Source organism: Odocoileus virginianus, chromosome 25 (assembly GCF_023699985.2).
Source record: "Odocoileus virginianus isolate 20LAN1187 ecotype Illinois chromosome 25, Ovbor_1.2, whole genome shotgun sequence".
NCBI lineage: Eukaryota > Metazoa > Chordata > Mammalia > Artiodactyla > Cervidae > Odocoileus > Odocoileus virginianus.
In genome coordinates, this window is record NC_069698.1 from 10,691,655 (window position 1) to 10,708,996 (window position 17,342).

Consider the following 17,342-nt stretch of genomic DNA (forward strand, 5'->3'; position numbering starts at 1 on the left):
TCAAGACTATTAATGGCCACTGCTATAGCTTGTCACCGTGTAATTACTTTAGGGTTACTTAATAATCACAAATGTGTTTTGTGGCCAGTTTCATTCATAACTCCTCTTTGGAAGGATACATCTGTTACATCAGTGATATCTGATGCTTCTGAGCTTCTCATTTTCTAGTATCCAGGCTTCAGGATGGATATGGGCTTTGGCTCACATGCAAATCATTTGTACCCCATTGCTGAAAGCAGTGTGCTGCTGTGGTGTCAATTTGCTATTGTTATTTTGTCCCAAGAATGTGAGGATGGGTGGGGATAGAAGCAAGGTTGGTTACAGAACTGAAATTTACAACTGCTGATAGTGGCCTTACAAGCGCTGAGTAGACAAGTAGCATTTTACCATCTTGTTACCCTCTACCCCCTCACCAGACTACACCCCTTTTTCAATGAGACTGCCCTCTTCCAGCACCCCCCTTCAAGGACCAATAGGTGAGGGAACAGTGTCTGCAGCACTGGAGGCAGCCGAGACAGAAATACAGTGCCAGGGCCGCCCTGAAGCCCAGTTTGCCTCCTCCCAGCATGAGCACACTTAAGATTGCTTTGTTTCAGATCTGCCTAGTGCTTGAGTGGAACTCTTTGCCTGAATTCCAGAAAAATAAATGACCCAATCAAAAAATGGGCCAAAGAACTAAACAGACATTTCTCCAAAGAAGACATACAGATGGCAAAAAAACACATGAAAAGATGCTCAACATCACTCATTATCAGAGAAATGCAAATCAAAACCACAATGAGGTACCATTACACGCCAGTCAGGATGGCTGCTATCCAAAAGTCTACAAGCAATAAATGCTGGAGAGGGTGTGGAGAAAAGGGAACCCTCTTACACTGTTGGTGGGAATGCAAACTAGTACAGCCACTACGGAGAACAGTGTGGAGATTCCTTAAAGAACTGGAAATAGAACTGCCATATGACCCAGCAATCCCACTTCTGGGCATACACACTGAGGAAACCAGATCTGAAAGAGACACGTGCACCCCAGTGTTCATCGCAGCACTGTTTATAATAGCCAGGACGTGGAAGCAACCTAGATGCCCATCAGCAGACGAATGGATGAGGAAGCTGTGGTCCATATACACCATGGAATATTACTCAGCCATTGAAAAGAATTCATTTGAATCAGTTCTAATGAGATGGATGAAACCATGGAGCCCATTATACAGAGTGAAGTAAGCCAGAAAGATAAAGAACATTACAGTATACTAACACACATATATGGAATTTAGAAAGATGGTAATGATAACCCTATATGCAAAACAGAAAAAGAGACACAGATGTACAGAACAGACTTTTGGACTCTGTGGGAGAAGGCGAGGGTGGGATGTTTCGAGAGAACAGCATCGAAACATGTATATTATCTAGGGTGAAACAGATCACCAGCCCAGGCTGGATGCATGAGACAAGTGCTCAGGCCTGGTACACTGGGAAGACCCAGAGGGATCGGGTGGAGAGGGAGGTGGGAGGGGGCGTTGGGATGGGGAATACATGTAAATCCATGGCTGATTCATGTCAATGTATGACAAAAACCACTACAATATTGTAAAGTAATCAGCCTCCAACTAATAAAAATAAATGAAAAAAAAACCACAGGGAGGCTTTTCAAGGGCACTTTCAAATAGACATTACTCAGTGTTGATGAAAGAAGGCATGGGAGTTGTCTGCCAAATGTTAAAAGCTAAAGGGAATACTTAAATTTGGGTTGTACCCACCCAGGTCAGATTACAGCTAAGTGTGGCATGTAGACGCTTGCAGATGTGGAGAAAAACTGATAATATTTCTTTATGGAGAGTTCCATGACTGTAGATTTTTTTCTCCAGGTTTCGTGGGTGATGTTATTCTTAATAGGAGTCTTAGGATGTGCCACATTGATTTCTAATAAAATAGTTACTTTATTTCATCAAATTCTAAATTACTTTTAACCATAAATGATAGCACTATTTTATATAAATGTAATAAAGAATGAAGCTGCTGATTAATGACACTGCTTTTACATCCCTTGAGGCTTATGAGGGAGCTTCCTTTTACCCAGGATACATAAGTGTTACATGATTTACTTTTTATAAAAGGAGATGATTTTGTTTTTAATAAATTCTTTGTTAAAATAGGTTTAAATTTAAGAAAAGTTACAAATAGAATAGAATTTCTGTGTACTTGACATCCAATTTCTCCTGTTCTTCACATATTGTATTAGCATGATGCATTTGTCACAACTTATCACCCAATATTGATACATTATTAGTGTTAAGTCCGCACATGATCTGATCTCCTTTGTTTTAACCAATGATGTTGCTCCGTTCCAAGGTCCTATGCAGGATATCACACTACATCTAGTCATGTCTCCCATAGGCTCAGTCTCCCAGGTTTTCCTTGGTTTTGATGACCTTAGTGGTTTGGAGGAGTTGTGGTTAGGTGTTTTGTAGAATATCTTTCAATTTAGTTTTGTCTAATTTTTTTCTCATGTTTAGACTGGGTCTTGGGGGAGAAAGATCTATTAATTTAAAAAAGTAAAGGAAAATAAGCAAGAGAAAAGTTAAATTCCTGCTAAATATTCTTCATCTTGGGAGTCCAACTCTTCTGCCTCACCCTTCAACTCATGAGTTATCTGTAGCCTTGTTTTTCCACTACACGACTGCATGCCAGCATCAATAGTGATAAGATTGTGTTTTGTGAACACTGCTCCCCTGACTTCCCTTATGAATTACTGACCCTCTTTGCCATTTTGGAAGCTGTCACTTTCTTGACTTTCCTGGAAGGTGTCAGGCAGTGACTGCAAGGACCCAACTGTTCCTGGTCAATGTCCCATGCCACTGACTGGAAAAGGCATTTGGGAGATTTTCAAAGCAGAGGAGTGGAGGAGAGGATTATGTCTTAAAACGAATGAAATATGGTGTTCTGAACTTTTAATATGTCTGCAAAAACTGTTGCATATTGAATATGGTCAAATTGCCATTTGAGGTTCAGACAAGACTATATTGATGTTACGTCTCCAGATCAAATTTAAACCAGTCAACTCCCACTTGCTAGATTAGGAAGAAATGGAATATGTTTTCCTCAGGACTCTACTGCTGCCCCCCCAGTTTTCAGAATCCCAAGAAGCGGGTACAGTCCCGCTGGTGGCCCATCTATCGTTCACATGCCACGTGGCTTCATTCCGTTCCTGGCCGCCTCGCCTGTACTAAGCCCTTCTGGGGTTGCTCTCCCACTGGCATGTCAGGCGTCTGCTAGGCAAAACCCCCACATGGGTGGGCACAGCTGCTCAGAGCAGACCCCTCTGGGAACAGGCCTCTGGCTCAGTGCCTCGGATACTCCTTGGTAGGTTTCCAGGGCAGCAGCTCAAGGGTCTCATTCTCCAGGCAAAAATATTCCTAAGACTCCATCTCCTTCAGGGGAGCAAGAGAAGATTTCAGCCTCCACTGGGGATGCAGGGGAAGTTGTCTCTCCCCATCTCTGGGGATGAGATGAGGATTCAGCCTTAGTGTTCTTTTCACACCTCCAAATCCCATTAGAAACAACCTGCCTCTCTTTGATTTGCGAGGCAAAAAATTTAGTTACTGACAAAAGGTATTTATGGACTATCTCTAACAGCCTCAGACTTGGGAATTCATTTTGATCTTGAAACTTCTCTCTGGGCCTTGAAGAATGCCTGAGATGATGTCTGCCTTCCCTGAGTGGGTCCAGAGGGACGCGATCTTTAAAGCACAGTAGTGAGAGCAGCAGGGACCTGGTCCTCTCCTGCCCGAGTAAAGCCTGCTTGCCTACACCGGTCAGGACTCTCACAGGAGGCTTGCCAGCCAGCTGCCACTAGCTTAGAGAGAAGGTGGCTGTCTGTGCCTTATGATTTCGGGGACAGAGGAAAGGAGTTAGGAAGGGCACTGGGCCGAAAGAGTCCCCCCGCTGGTTGTTGACGCCCTGTGTATATTTAGTAGAGGACATACACGTGTCTTTTATGTAATTAAAACAGAACAGGTCATGAGTGGGGGTACCGTGTTAATATGAATTCACTCATGCTAAGTTGTAAATAGTTGCTTTGTGATCCTCTCTAAGAACAAATGAAAATAAGATTGATGAGGACAAGCATATTTGCTAAAGACAGCTTGAAGCGAGACATAGACATAGAAGTTTGTGTCTGGGGTCTTCATGGGCAAGTTTGTTCTAACTCACAATTCTCGTAAGGTTGGTTTTAGGTGTAAATATGCCAGTAATCCTTCTAATCCACTGACTCATTTTGTATATTCCTGCATCACTGGAGTGAAAGAACATGAAATATAGTTGGTTACATCATTCTTTGTTTACTTACTAATCCATGTCTCAGGTACTCAGTAAAAATACTGAAGCAAGTTATAAAAATAAAATCATGGTGTAATACTTAAAAATATTTTGTAATAAAAGGGACAATAATGAGGGTTGAATGTTCTGATAATGTTCAGGAGAGTTAATCAACAGAAATGTATGTTTAGGGTCCTGTGTATTTTTTAAAAATGTGGTTCAGATATTTTATTATAATTTATCATATTGAAGAGGTATTCCATTGAATCCATATTAATCAAGAATTGATGTCAAATTTTGTCAGATGTCTTTTCAACAGTTGTGGAAATTGATGCTTTTTTTCTCTGTATATTACAGTCCTGGAATAAACTACACTTGGCTGTAACGTATTATTGTATTCTATGCTGCCAGCTTCAGCTTGTCAACATATTTTACAGGATTTTTTTGCATTGATATTTGTGAGCAAGTATTGTTAAAGAAAAACTATTCAGTGACACTTTTAAAGATGTTAAGGAAGACTTTATTGACAGGGGAGGGGGCTCTTATGATAGGTGTAGGGGCCAGCACAGTGGATCTTGTAGTGAGGGAGAGAGGTTGGGCTCAACCCCAAACATAACAAGGGCAGCATAGGAATTCTGGCTACGGAGCTTCCCAGGTGGGACTAGTGGTGAAACACCTGCCTGCCAATGCAGGAGACGCAAAGAGACCTAGATTCATTCGACCCCTGGGCCAGGAAGATCCCCTGGAGGAGGGCGTGGCAATTCACTCCAGTATTATTGCCTCAAGAAACCCCAGGGGCAGAGGGAACCTGGTGGGCTACAGTCTATGGGATCACAAAGAGTCAGACACAAGTGGAGTAACTTAGCACGTACACATTCTAGCTACTAAGCAGAGTGGGAGGAAATGGATGGAAAGTTAATAAAAGGAAACATGAGCAGTCAGGAAGGATTCTGGCTCAGCTGACCTACCAGGGTTCTTGATGAAGGGAGGCCGGGGTGACCAGATATCATCTGTAAGATGGTGGAGAATGAGGAATTTGGATACCAAGTGTGATCAACCACAGAAGATGGGGCATTCTGGCTACACCTTTTCAGGATTCCTGCTCAAATCAGACAATGTAGAAATGAACACAAGAAGCCCAAAAGTCAGAGCCTAGCAGAGCAAGAGCTCACAAGAGCCTGATTAGAGTTTGATCGAGCAAGAGAATCTTTGCCAGGATAGTGTGTAGTTTTATTTTTTTGTGAAATTTTTGCATTTTAGAACTTTTACTTGTTTTAAAAACTTAGGTTTGAACTTCTTCCTTTTAAAATATGTTCTCAGGATTCTTTGGACACAAAATTCACCTTTTAAGAAATCATCATCATGATTTGTTTTTGTTTAGTCGCTAAGTCGTGTCTGACTCTTTTGTGACCCCATGGACTATAGCACGCCAGGCTTCTCTGACCATGGAATTTTCCAGGCATGAATACTGGAGTGGTTGCCATTTCCTTCTCCAGGGGATCGTCCCAGACCAGGGGTCGAACCTGTGTCTCTTGCATTGGCAGGCAGATTCTTTGCCACTGAGCCACCTGGAAAGCCCACCATCATCATAATAGCTAACATTAAATTAGGACTTTGTGTGCATAAACGTAACTAAAAACCCTATGAGCCCAGGTATTATGATTTTTCCCATTTTGCACATGATGAACTGGGTGCACTGATGCTGAATATTTTTCCTTGTGCTAGCAACTAGCTGAGCAGGATTTGATTGCAGGCTCCAGGGTCCCTGCTGTTATGCCCAAAAATTTAGTTTGTCACGAAACTGAATTGTTTACCCCCCTCCCCCCAAAAAAGGCAGGGGTAAATACACTATTTTGTTCAGGTCCATTACCTTTAGGATCATCCTGGTTTATTTTATGTTTCTTTTGTGGAAACTTGCATGGCAGGGAAAAATTCACTACAACAGCATTCTAAAGCAGTGTGGCTTGCGGTACAGATGTCCCTAAATAAACATGTGAGAATTAGGTTGTTTTAAGTAGAGTGATTATGAAAGGGGTATTTGCATTACCAGAAAATCTAGGACTTTATGAAAGATTTCAATAATAGATTTCCTTAAACAGGAAGCTGTCCTTATCCTCTACCACAAGGCATTCAAAATATGAAGCAAATTAGGTCTGCAGCATGGTATAGCCTTAAAAATCATCAGGAATGGGAAGTTTGTCAAGTTAACTGCATTCTATACAAATTAAAATTTCTTAATAATGTGTATTCTCTAAATAAGGAAGTAGTTGATTTGGGGCATGTGTTGCCAGCATTTCTGATCAGGGTACAGAGTATGTATTTCCAGACTGCTGCAGATCCATAAAGAACTTCATAGGGCAGAACAGAAATAGAAAGCTTGTTTCCCAGTTGTTCTGTTTTTCCATGTCTGTGTTCCCAACTGAGTGCAAAGACTGCTGAAATACATGGATTTGGAAGCTTCTTATGAGCAGCGAGAGCCAGCCTATGCACCCAAGTCCCAACATCTGTTCCAATTTGTAATTGGCTGTGACAGGCTGTGCTGTATGGAGAATGACTGTGATCATAACCAAAATCACTTTTAAATTGCTCATGTAACCGTATGGCTTCTCTGCATGTTGTTTTTCTAGTATTTCAGGTCTTTTTTTAAAACGACCAAGGCATAGTTGAATTAATATGTATCATGGAAGGAAATTAAAGGCTAACTCTAACAGACTCTGCCACATTGAGAACAATTTAAGAAAAATGGGATTTAGCTTTTTTTTCCTAGATGTGAGTTCAGAGACTTATTAAAAGGACATTTTGTGGACAAGATTAAGGAAGCTACATAATTTGCAGGGCCAAGTACAAAATAAAAACACAGGGTCCATGGTTCAAAAGTCAGAAAAAAATATCATTAAAGGTACTAAAATATAAAGTTTTTTTCCTTCCTTCCACAGTTTCTCTCTCCACTTGTTATGGTGCTATTTTATTTGATACTGCAGGTCATTTAAGTCAAGAAAAATTAAGAGTTTAAATTATTAGCCTTTCTTTAAATAACGCAAAGCTAGTTTTAAAGGCAGATATAAGAGCCTTTAGGCTTCCAGGTGGCGTTAGTGGTAAGGAAACTGTCTGCCAATTCAAAAGTCATAAGAGACACAAGTTCAAGCCCTGGGTCAGGAAGGTCCCCTGGAGGAGGGCATGGCAACCCACTCCAATATTCTTGCCTGGAGAATCCCTTGGACAGAGGAGCCTGGTAGGCTACAGTCCATGGGGTCACAAACGATCAGACATGACTGAAGTGACCTAGCATGCACTCATGTGAGAACCTTTAGCTCCTAAGCAGAATCACTGAAGCGACACAGTATGTATTTTGCAGTTCCTATATGCGTGTGTACTTTATTCTTGCCACACTAGTGGGCATGCACAGAGCTCAACTTTTGATACATGCACATTTTACTAATACTCTCTGCCTTCCACTTACTGCCAGGTGAAGAACTGAGAAGAAGAGGAAGCAGAGGCTTCTCTAGCTTTCCCTTTCCCTCTGTGTTCTAACTTTCATTGTCAGTGGCTGGTTAATACAGGGAAGGAACATGAATAAGTGAGCACATGATAGGATTCTTTGGTCATTTTTGTTTTTTAAAATGTCATTCCCTTCTTTCTGCACTTGAAGCAAGTTCTGGTTCAGATGGACAGTGTAACCTCACAAGGATGTGAGTGTCCCTTCCACAATCCCTTACTGAGTCATAGATTTAATACGCTTACCTTATTTGGCCTTTGACTCTCAGTGGCCTCCCACATGTCATGGGCCCTTTGGAATGCTAATGGTCACCTAGAATGCTCTATGTGGATAGAAAGAAGTGCAGACAGGCGTTATTGTTTCTGTCGTCCCTGCTCATGCTCCATTATCCCATTGGATGACTTACAAAAGATGAATTCAAAGATAAAAGTATTAAGAATTTCAAGAGGGTGAAAGCAGGATATTAAACCAAGCATGGGACTCTTCTGAGCTTGGTTCCCTATGTGACTGTACATGTTGCCCATGAGGCTGACCCAGCCCCAGTGACCTCATCTACAAACTGGGACGAGAATAGTACTTGTTCCGTTAGCATTGCCATGAGGAGTGATTAAATTATGACTATAACAGCACATAGAAAGTACTCAATACTCAGTAGTTTCTTAATATTCATATTGTGCACCATGGACCATAGCCCGCCAGGCTCCTCTGTTCATGGGTCTATCCAGGCAAGAATACTGGAGTAGGTTGCCATGCCCTCCTCCGGGGGATCTTCCTGACCCAGGGATCAAACCCACATCTCTTATGTCTCCTGCATTGGCAGGTGGGTTCTTTACCACTAGTGGGCCTGGGAAGACCACTTATATTGTTGTATGTCACAAATAAAAATCAGGAAATTGTTATTATATTCCTACTAGAAATCTTGACTTAGGTTGAGCTTTCTTTATAGTTCCACTAGGCAAGATATGCTTTCAGACACATGAGACTCTGAAACTATGCTTTATCTGTGAGTGCTCGTTAATCTGTGTTGCAGTCTTTAGGCACCAATGCGATCAGTGAGCAAAGCTCTGAGGTCAGTTCAAGAGGTTATCTGGTTAACCTATTTGCAGTGGTAATTACCGCAGCAGGTTATAGCAAATGGAGCCATGTGAGGTGTCCAGGAAAAAGACAAAGGCTTGAGTTATTGAATGTGATTGAATGCCAGGTTGTCTCTGGCTGAAAATGAGGTCAGCCCTGTAAAGCCTTGGGCAGAGAAGGCCTCTGTTCCAAACACATGGAGAGGAGATATTTGAATGAAAACAAACCAAGATGTGAGCTCTGTCTGAGCAAGTAGGAGTGAACTGTGATTGACGATAGCATCCAGATGAAGTTCAGTGTAGAATGAGTTCCAGGATCCAAAGTTACTGAAGAACTGTTGTAGATAATACCCATCAATCAATCAATTAATCCAATAGAGCTTCTTATAAAATGCTGTTTTCTTAATGCCTGAAGTGTATTGGCTTATGTATACACTGCATAAATCAACCATTCATCTTGGAAACATTAATTTTAAAAATTATTTGATAAATTTTCAGCCCTTGATTGAGTTAGCACTTATTTATTGTCTAAATATCATTTTACTTCAAACCTAAATTTTTAATTTTTTTTACTGTCCACATTTTTCAGTGTTTAAAAAAAATTGTTCAAATGCAGTTGATTCACAATGTTGTGTTTAATTTCTGCTGTATAGCAAAGTGACATACATATACATATATATTCATATATATTCTTTTTCAGTTATACATGTATATTCTTTTTCATATTCTTTTCCATTATGGTTTATCACAGGATATTGAATATAGTTCCCTGTACTATCTGGTAGGACTCTTTTGTTACTGTTCAATACGTTTCAACAAATACACCCGTGTAACCTAAACTTATCAAGATATCAGCCCACAAATTTCCTGCAACAAAACCTAAATATTTTAAAGAGATTCTCTGTTTTCCTTCAGTATACTTATGTGGAAATTACACCAACTTAAATTGTGACTTTGTTTTAAAATATTTCATGAAAATGATTGGATGTGATAACAAGGTTGAAAAATTATGCAAACAGGATAGAAAAAATAGGATATTATGAAGAATATTCAGATACCCAGGAAATGAGCAGTTTCAGATCCCTCAACAGTTGAGACTCATGTGTCCTGTGCAAGTATGATTTTCCTTCTCTGATTTTGAAGCACCATTCTAATCTTCTGTGAGGAGTAGGATTACAGATGAGACATGATCTGATTTAAAAAAAAAAAAAGTTATTTGCAGAGAAAAGGACTATTGAAAATGTGCAATGAAATCTGTGTCCCTAGCATGATTCTTTTAAGACTTCTCCCCCATTCCTGTCCATGAGGTTTTGAAAATCTGGATTTAATCTTCACTTTTAAAACTTAATGGCCTGAACCATCACAGGAAGTATGAACTTTCCGAATGCCTGAGCGCTCTGACCCGCCGGTTCTGTGGTTACAGTGACTAAGGCCGGGGAACATTGAGTCAGGAATGGGTGTGCGGTCATGAAGGCTGCTTGTTCACAAAGAATCTTACTGATAAATAATGTTACCATTTCCAGATGCCGAGCCTAAATATCTGATCGTCGTACGGCCCGCTCCTCCCCCCAGTCAAAAGAAGTCATGCTCAGGTATTTTTGTTGATTCATTATTATTGTTAACTTTAAACCATGCCTTTTCATCTCTTTTCCACCCATGGAGACTACGCGCCTTGGGGATGCCTCAGGAAGGTAGGTTAGAATATGTACGATGCCCAGCAGTCCCCTGAAAACAGGTAACCCTGCTTGGGAAGTAGTGTAGCCTGGTTGGGAGAAGCTCCTTGGGCCTTATCCGCCCCACCACATACAAACAGCAGGGGGTTGAGGCAAATTATTGAACCTCTCTAGCCTCTGTCCTGCTGCATGGAGGGATCTGGGCGAGGATGAGATGAGTTTCCCGGCTACAGAAGACAGACTTGGCCCAGAGTAAGCGCTTATTTAGAGTTTAGCTCCTGTTGGCTCCCTCTATGTTGCAATGTGTGAACTAAAGCCTGCTCTTGTGTCTTTCAGATTTTTAGGGCAAAATGTGAGATCTAAACTTTGCTGAAGGAAACTTGATATTTCAAAAGCATAACTCATTTACATGTGTGTTAAATGAGTTGGGACTTGGATTTTATTTATGCCTCCAAACCACTTGTATTTAGTCAGACACAGAAAACAAGACTTCTTTCATAAAACAGCAGTGCGACACCCATCTTCCCAGGGCTAGGGAGATGTAAAACAGGCAACTAGATACCATGTGTATAAAAAAGCAGAAATATTTCTATGACTAAGGAAGACGTTGCCCCAATTTCACTGCTAAAATTTCTTCTCAGATCAAATAGCAAGCCCTGGCTATTAGGAAGGACTAATAAAGCTGTGACTATGCTTTTAATATCTTAGGTCACATCTTCCTAGTTTGTAGACGGAGTTGATCATGGTGCTTTTCTTTTTCATGTTCTAATGTGAACTGTTCTCAGAATAATTATTCCCTAATCATATTTGCCTTTTACAGTACACGGGATGCCACACAGAAAGAAGGATCTTTCTCAAAGGGATAAGACGTGTTGGGGGAAGGTGCAGTTACTGAGCAAATGGGCCCTTGGCAGCTATGTATTCTGTATCCTCAGTCGATCAGCCATGCCTGGTCACCAAAAACCGGTTGCTGCAATCCTCTCCCCTTGAGGCTTCTGTTGGTTTCCTCTTTTTTTTTTGTTTTAAGAGAAGCGATAAATGGTTAATTATTTTGAGAACTACAGATCCTTTTACTTGACCTCTTATAATATCCCAAAGCACAAGGGAGATTTCAATCAGTACTTAAAACTTACTAGTGATCATTGTCCAAGAAGCTTTCCATACACTTGCAAAGAAAAGTACTCCAGTATTTGAGGACTCTATTTCAAAATATTTAACAATAAAGTCGGGAAGCATGAGTGTGGTTCTATGGGATTCTGACTTCATAGTTACTGAAATTTTTCTGAATATGGTCATAAAACAAATATGCAAAAATAAGTAAGAAAAGTCAAGAGAGTGATTATACCTTAATAGCAGTTTATAACTTCATTTGTGGGCTCCTTAGATTATTTTTCACTATGTGATGACCAACTCAGGAAATAGTTTCATCCTGATCAGGCTATAATACCCCACCTTTCCTTTCAGGCAATGGATATAATTTTTGTTTTTGTAATCTTCATTGAAGAGCGATGTAATGAGTAACGGATTAGCTTCCATTCATTTTATATTTGTATCTGCCACATAATTTAAAAATGATTAGATAATTAAAATTGAAGATCCAAACAAGTGAACTTAGTCATATAAACTTTAAATTCCTTAAGGAAGGAAACATGTAGTTTTTCTAAATGGCATTCCCATCATACATTGTGAGATAAACTAGTGATGTAATAAAAAGAAAACTAGAAAACTATATTACGATTCAGGAGACCTGGATTTGAGTCTTAACCGTGCTCTCATTGTGACCTTGGACAACCTTGAAATTACTCCAGGCCTTATTTTTCATCTATAAAATGAGACAATTATATGAGTGAAAATCAACTCAGGGATAGAAAAGACAGCTTATCAGAATCACATTATCTCTGATTCTAACCTGCCCTCTTTGGGGGCCAGACCTGAACCCTTTGAATCATAGTCAGATAAGGTACTATTACAGGTAAACTGGAAAAACTTATAGAGAAGTATAATTGCATGTTTGCAACCAACTAAATAATAAACATCCTTGAAAATTATTTAAGCTATCTTTTAAAAAATGCATCTATGTCACAGTGAAGTAACTGACCACAACTAGATCATGTATATTCTGGTCTTAGAGGGCTTTTCTGCCAGAATAACCATGAATACAACTCAAACCTAACAGAAGTAACAGGCACTCCTCCTTTTCACTGTCCTCCTGTTCCTAAAGTTTCAAATATTTTTGAAAAAGCACATATATGCCCCTCACATATACTTGAAAAGAATTTAGAGTGGTTTATCAGAATCACACTTGGCATTGCCCAAATCCAATTAGTCTCGTCAGAATAACTGCTTCCTATATTATTCCCATTCTTCCAGCAATATTAAGAATGTGTGCACCTTTTCTGTTTCAATACTTACTGTTAAAAAAAAGAGAGAGAGAGAGAGAGAGAGAGAGAGAGAGACAGTTCATTGAAATGCTCTGAGAAGAGATTTTACACTTCCAAATAGTTTAAAAAAAAAAAAGAATATAGCCATCAACCTAGATGGTAACTTTTCTTAGATGTTTCTAAGAGTGAAACTAATTCACAGTTTCAGGGAAAAAATAAGCATACATTTTATCTTGTCTGTAAAAGAAAAATAAATGTACATATACCTGTATGTGTATTTGTGTGTGTTTATTTCACTGGTAATAGCCAAGACCTCCATGTTCATCCTTGGCCCACAAGAAAATAAAAACTAGAAATGGATATAGTTTATATGCATAGACACATACATGTAAATCTCAAGAGGGTATTTCATTTGATTCTTGCTTAAATTCATGGGCAAAGCATTATTAATATTTGTGCAGTATATAAAAAGAAAAGGAACTTAATGCTTTCACATTCTTCATCATCTTACTAGATTGTCTTTGTATATTTTACCCAAATCATGAAAATATGCTAAATGCTACAAGAATTAACCTGTCCGTTCCCTTTGTAGGTAAAAAACGATCTCGCAAACCTCTCCAGCTGGTGGTTGGCACTCTGTCACCAAGCTCAGTCTTCCTATCCTGGGGCTTCCTCATTAACCCTCACCATGACTGGACATTGCCAAGTCAGTGTCCCAATGACAGGTAATTCACCATTATGGAAAATTTTATTTTTCGTCTGAAAAGGACGTGTAAATGTCAGGGGCATCAGTATCTGCAGATCAGCTCTTTGCTGGAGAGTTTGTTCTAGGTTTGAGGAGAACGAAGACACACTCATCAATGCCCGTACCCTTCAGGAATTACCATCTACCTGAACAGAAAACACATACACATATTTTTTTCTTTCCAAAGAAAAAAACAGAAGGAAAAATAAGCCAAATAGTAAGTGGGGTTATCAGTAATAAGTGTAATAAAAGCTCAGAGGATAAAGTTGAAAGCAATTAGGAGAGACTGTTAAAAGTTGCAACATTTGATCCTTGGTTTGAAAAAGATGGTTCTTTGGTCTGCCAATTGATAAAGTGCTAAAAACACTGGTTCTCTCACTTTGGTCCCTAAACCAAGCAGCATCAGCACCAGCATCATTTGGGAACTTATAAAAAATGGAAATTCTCAGATCTCCAGACTTACTGAATCAGAAACTTCAAGGGTGGGGCAAGTAATTTGTGTTTTAACAAGCCCTCCAGTAGATTCTGGTCCCCACCTAAGTTTAGAGATCACTGGCTTAGAAAATTGGGGAGAGGGACACATGGAGAAATGTAGGTCAAGGAAAAGCACCTTTGGAAATGAAGCCACCATCTTCTTTGGGAGAACAAAATAAGAAAAACCCAAGTTTATTTTTAAATCACTGCCATTTATTCATTCAACACATAGAGTTGGCATTGTCTATGTATTGGGCACTGTACTAAATGCTGAACCATGATTCTAAATTGGGTATAAGGTGATATTTGCTTGTCATAAATATTCACTACAGTAGCTTCAAAATTCAAAATTTTGCATCTGACAATCAAAATTTTCAAGCTTCAACCAAAAGGAACATTTATTTTAAAAGGTATTTTATTTTAAATACTCAAAGTGACTTTAAGATTTTTAAAATTTGTTTCATCCCTTCTTTAAAATAAAAGACTTCATTATGAAAATATAATTTAAACCCAGTAAAATGTACAGATCTTACATGTACAGTTTAGTCAGTTACAGAAAAAGTATGTAACCATGTACTGTACAATCCATTAAAAAATGTTCTTTCATCACCCTAGAAAGTATTAGAGAGTTGATCTGCTCTAAAATTCCATGTAAACAAAATCATAAGTTCTTCTCTTTCTGTGTATATCTTATTTATTCAGCATGTTTTTTGAGATTCATTCATGATATTGTAAGTTCATGAATAGTTCATTCCTTTTTTATTTCTGAGTATTATTCCATGATGTGAGTATTTCAGAATTTTTTGATCCATCTTTCTTGCCGGTAGACATCTGAATTGTGTCTTGTTTTTGGTTATTTTGAAGATAAATTTTATAAACATTTTTGTATAATATTCTTGTAGACATACCTTTTAATTTATCTTAGATAAATATCTCTGAAGAAGGAAGTGGCAACCCACTCCAGGATGCTTGCCTGGAGAATCCCGTGGACAGAGGAGGCTGGTGGGCTACAACCCAGGGGGTCACCAAGAGTCGGACACGACTAAGTGACTAATATTACACTACTAACACTAGATAAATACCTAAAAGTAGAATTGCTATGTCACAGGGAAGATGTATATTTTGGGGGGCCTAATTTTCCTTTTAAATTCCCACAGGCAATGTATGAGAGTTCTGGTTGCTCCATATCCTCACCAGCATTTCATGTCATCAGCATTTTTCAATTTAGGTATCCTAGTGTAGTTATATCTCATTATTATTTTAATATGTATTTTTCCCTTGTACTAAATATATTGAAAACTTTTTAATATACTTTTTGGCCAAATGTCTATTTTTTGTATTGCTTTACTTCTTTTTATTTGTCTAAATTGGACAGAGAATAAAGAGTTTTAAAATGTTTTAAGTTCTCAAAACTACCATTCATATGACTTTGATTAGGAAATCTAAACTAAGAAAGAAAGAAATTTTCTTTCACATGCCCATAGTTCTGAAGGAAGAAGTTCTTTGAAAAAAGCATGTAGAAGATGATGCCAAAGCTAAAGTTTTTTAAAAATAATTTTGAACTGTTTCGAAGAATCTGAAATATTCCTTATTTTACCCACTGCTAAACCTGAAACTTAACTTTATTTGGAAATGGACTCCTAAAAGAATTTACTTTCTTGAGGTAACTTTGCTAATGAGTTGGTACAGGGTGCTAATGCTGAGAAAACAAACATCTGTGGGTCAGTTTCTTTTTCCTTTTCCTTTTTTTAGTCTCTTGTTAAGAAAGAAGGAAAAATAAGAAGGGAGGGGAGGATTGGGCAAGAAGAAAGGAAGCGGGAAGCAAGATTTGATACTCTTGTAACAAAACATAGCTGATTTTAATGGCTACTCAACTTGCTTGATAAATCCATAAGGTTCAGTAAATTGCCAATTCCTAGAACAGGATTTGATGTGATTTCCTCCTGTCCTCAAGCCTCATTGTCTTCAATTTCACTTGGCTCTCCTGACCCCTCCACAAAACAACTTATCTGATGATTGATTCTAATTGACACATGTTGTCATGGTATGACAGCAAAAGTTGATAATAAATATGGAGAAGACAGAGGAACAGATACCCGATGGAGCTAGAAGTTTTATCCAAAGTAGTTGACTTGAAGGCCCCAAGCTATTGAGACCACATGTGCACCTCACCCTCTCACTTCCTCATCCAGGCACCGTGGCTCTGGTCTTCTCATCAAATAGGTAGAGTCATGCCCGTCAAATCACAATATTTAAAATAAATAATTCTGCCTAGAATGAAGTTTTATAAAAGATTCAGTAATGACATGTCAAGATGTTTGCCAGCTTTCAAACCTGAGTGGGAGGATCGCAGTATCCTTGACAGAAATAGGAAATTGTTAGGACGTGACTAAGAATTAAGAGCAAAGAATTAAATCTAATGACAAAAAGAAGCATTGGGAGTACTTGTGAATTTTATTTACCCATGCCTCCTTTCTCCCTAGTTAGAACAGTTAATAAAGAGTTGACATTTTAAAGTCTTTGTAACTATTTGAGAAAAAATAATAGTCCTTATTTAAAAGCTCTGAAATTACAATACATATTATAAACACCCAAATAAATCCACCAGAACAACTCAGTTAGCATAATTAGAAGCAGATTTGGAGAAATCCACCCTCATATGATTATATGATTATGTAGATTCTTTTTTTTTTTTTAGACTTTAGACTAATCCAGTAGGTTAAAATAAGCAATAATAGCTATAGGGAATGATTCCTTCTTGAAAATCAGATTAAGACAGGTCAAGTTTTCCTTCAAGAGTGTATTTTGACAAAGTCGTTGGAACCTGAATTCCCTCAGCTTGCTATAGGAACATCAACTGGTGTCATTTTAATCCACTAACTCTAATATTTGGCATCATGTGTAAAGTTTCTGAGTTTTTAGAAACAATCATTTCACACTGATTTGTGTCACTTCATTTATCCTATGCAAGGGCAAATAATTTGTTGGAAAAATTTTTTTATTATACTTTGATTTTTGACTTTACATATCAAAGCTCTATTATGGTGAGTTTCCAATGAGAAAATCCCTGTTTTTTTGTTTTATTTGTTTTAAGCTTGGAAATATTAATGCAATGTCACTTTATTCTTGGTGGTATGTTTCCACTCCTATTCCCATAGGGTCCATGTAGGGCTCCCATATTTTTAG

At 38.6% G+C, this 17,342-nt stretch overlaps 1 protein-coding gene across 37 annotated transcripts in view; it reads left to right on the forward strand.

Moving 5' to 3' along the window:
• The window catches only part of ABI3BP (ABI family member 3 binding protein), a 271,320-nt gene that overhangs the window by 80,647 nt on the left and 173,331 nt on the right, over positions 1-17,342 (forward strand). For all 37 annotated transcript variants that reach the window (XM_070454961.1, XM_070454969.1, XM_070454962.1 and 34 more), the window contains exons 3-4: positions 10,407-10,475; positions 13,530-13,662. In XM_070454961.1, the coding sequence (XP_070311062.1) occupies positions 10,407-10,475; positions 13,530-13,662 (202 nt within the window). The remainder of the gene's footprint in view (positions 1-10,406; positions 10,476-13,529; positions 13,663-17,342) is intronic.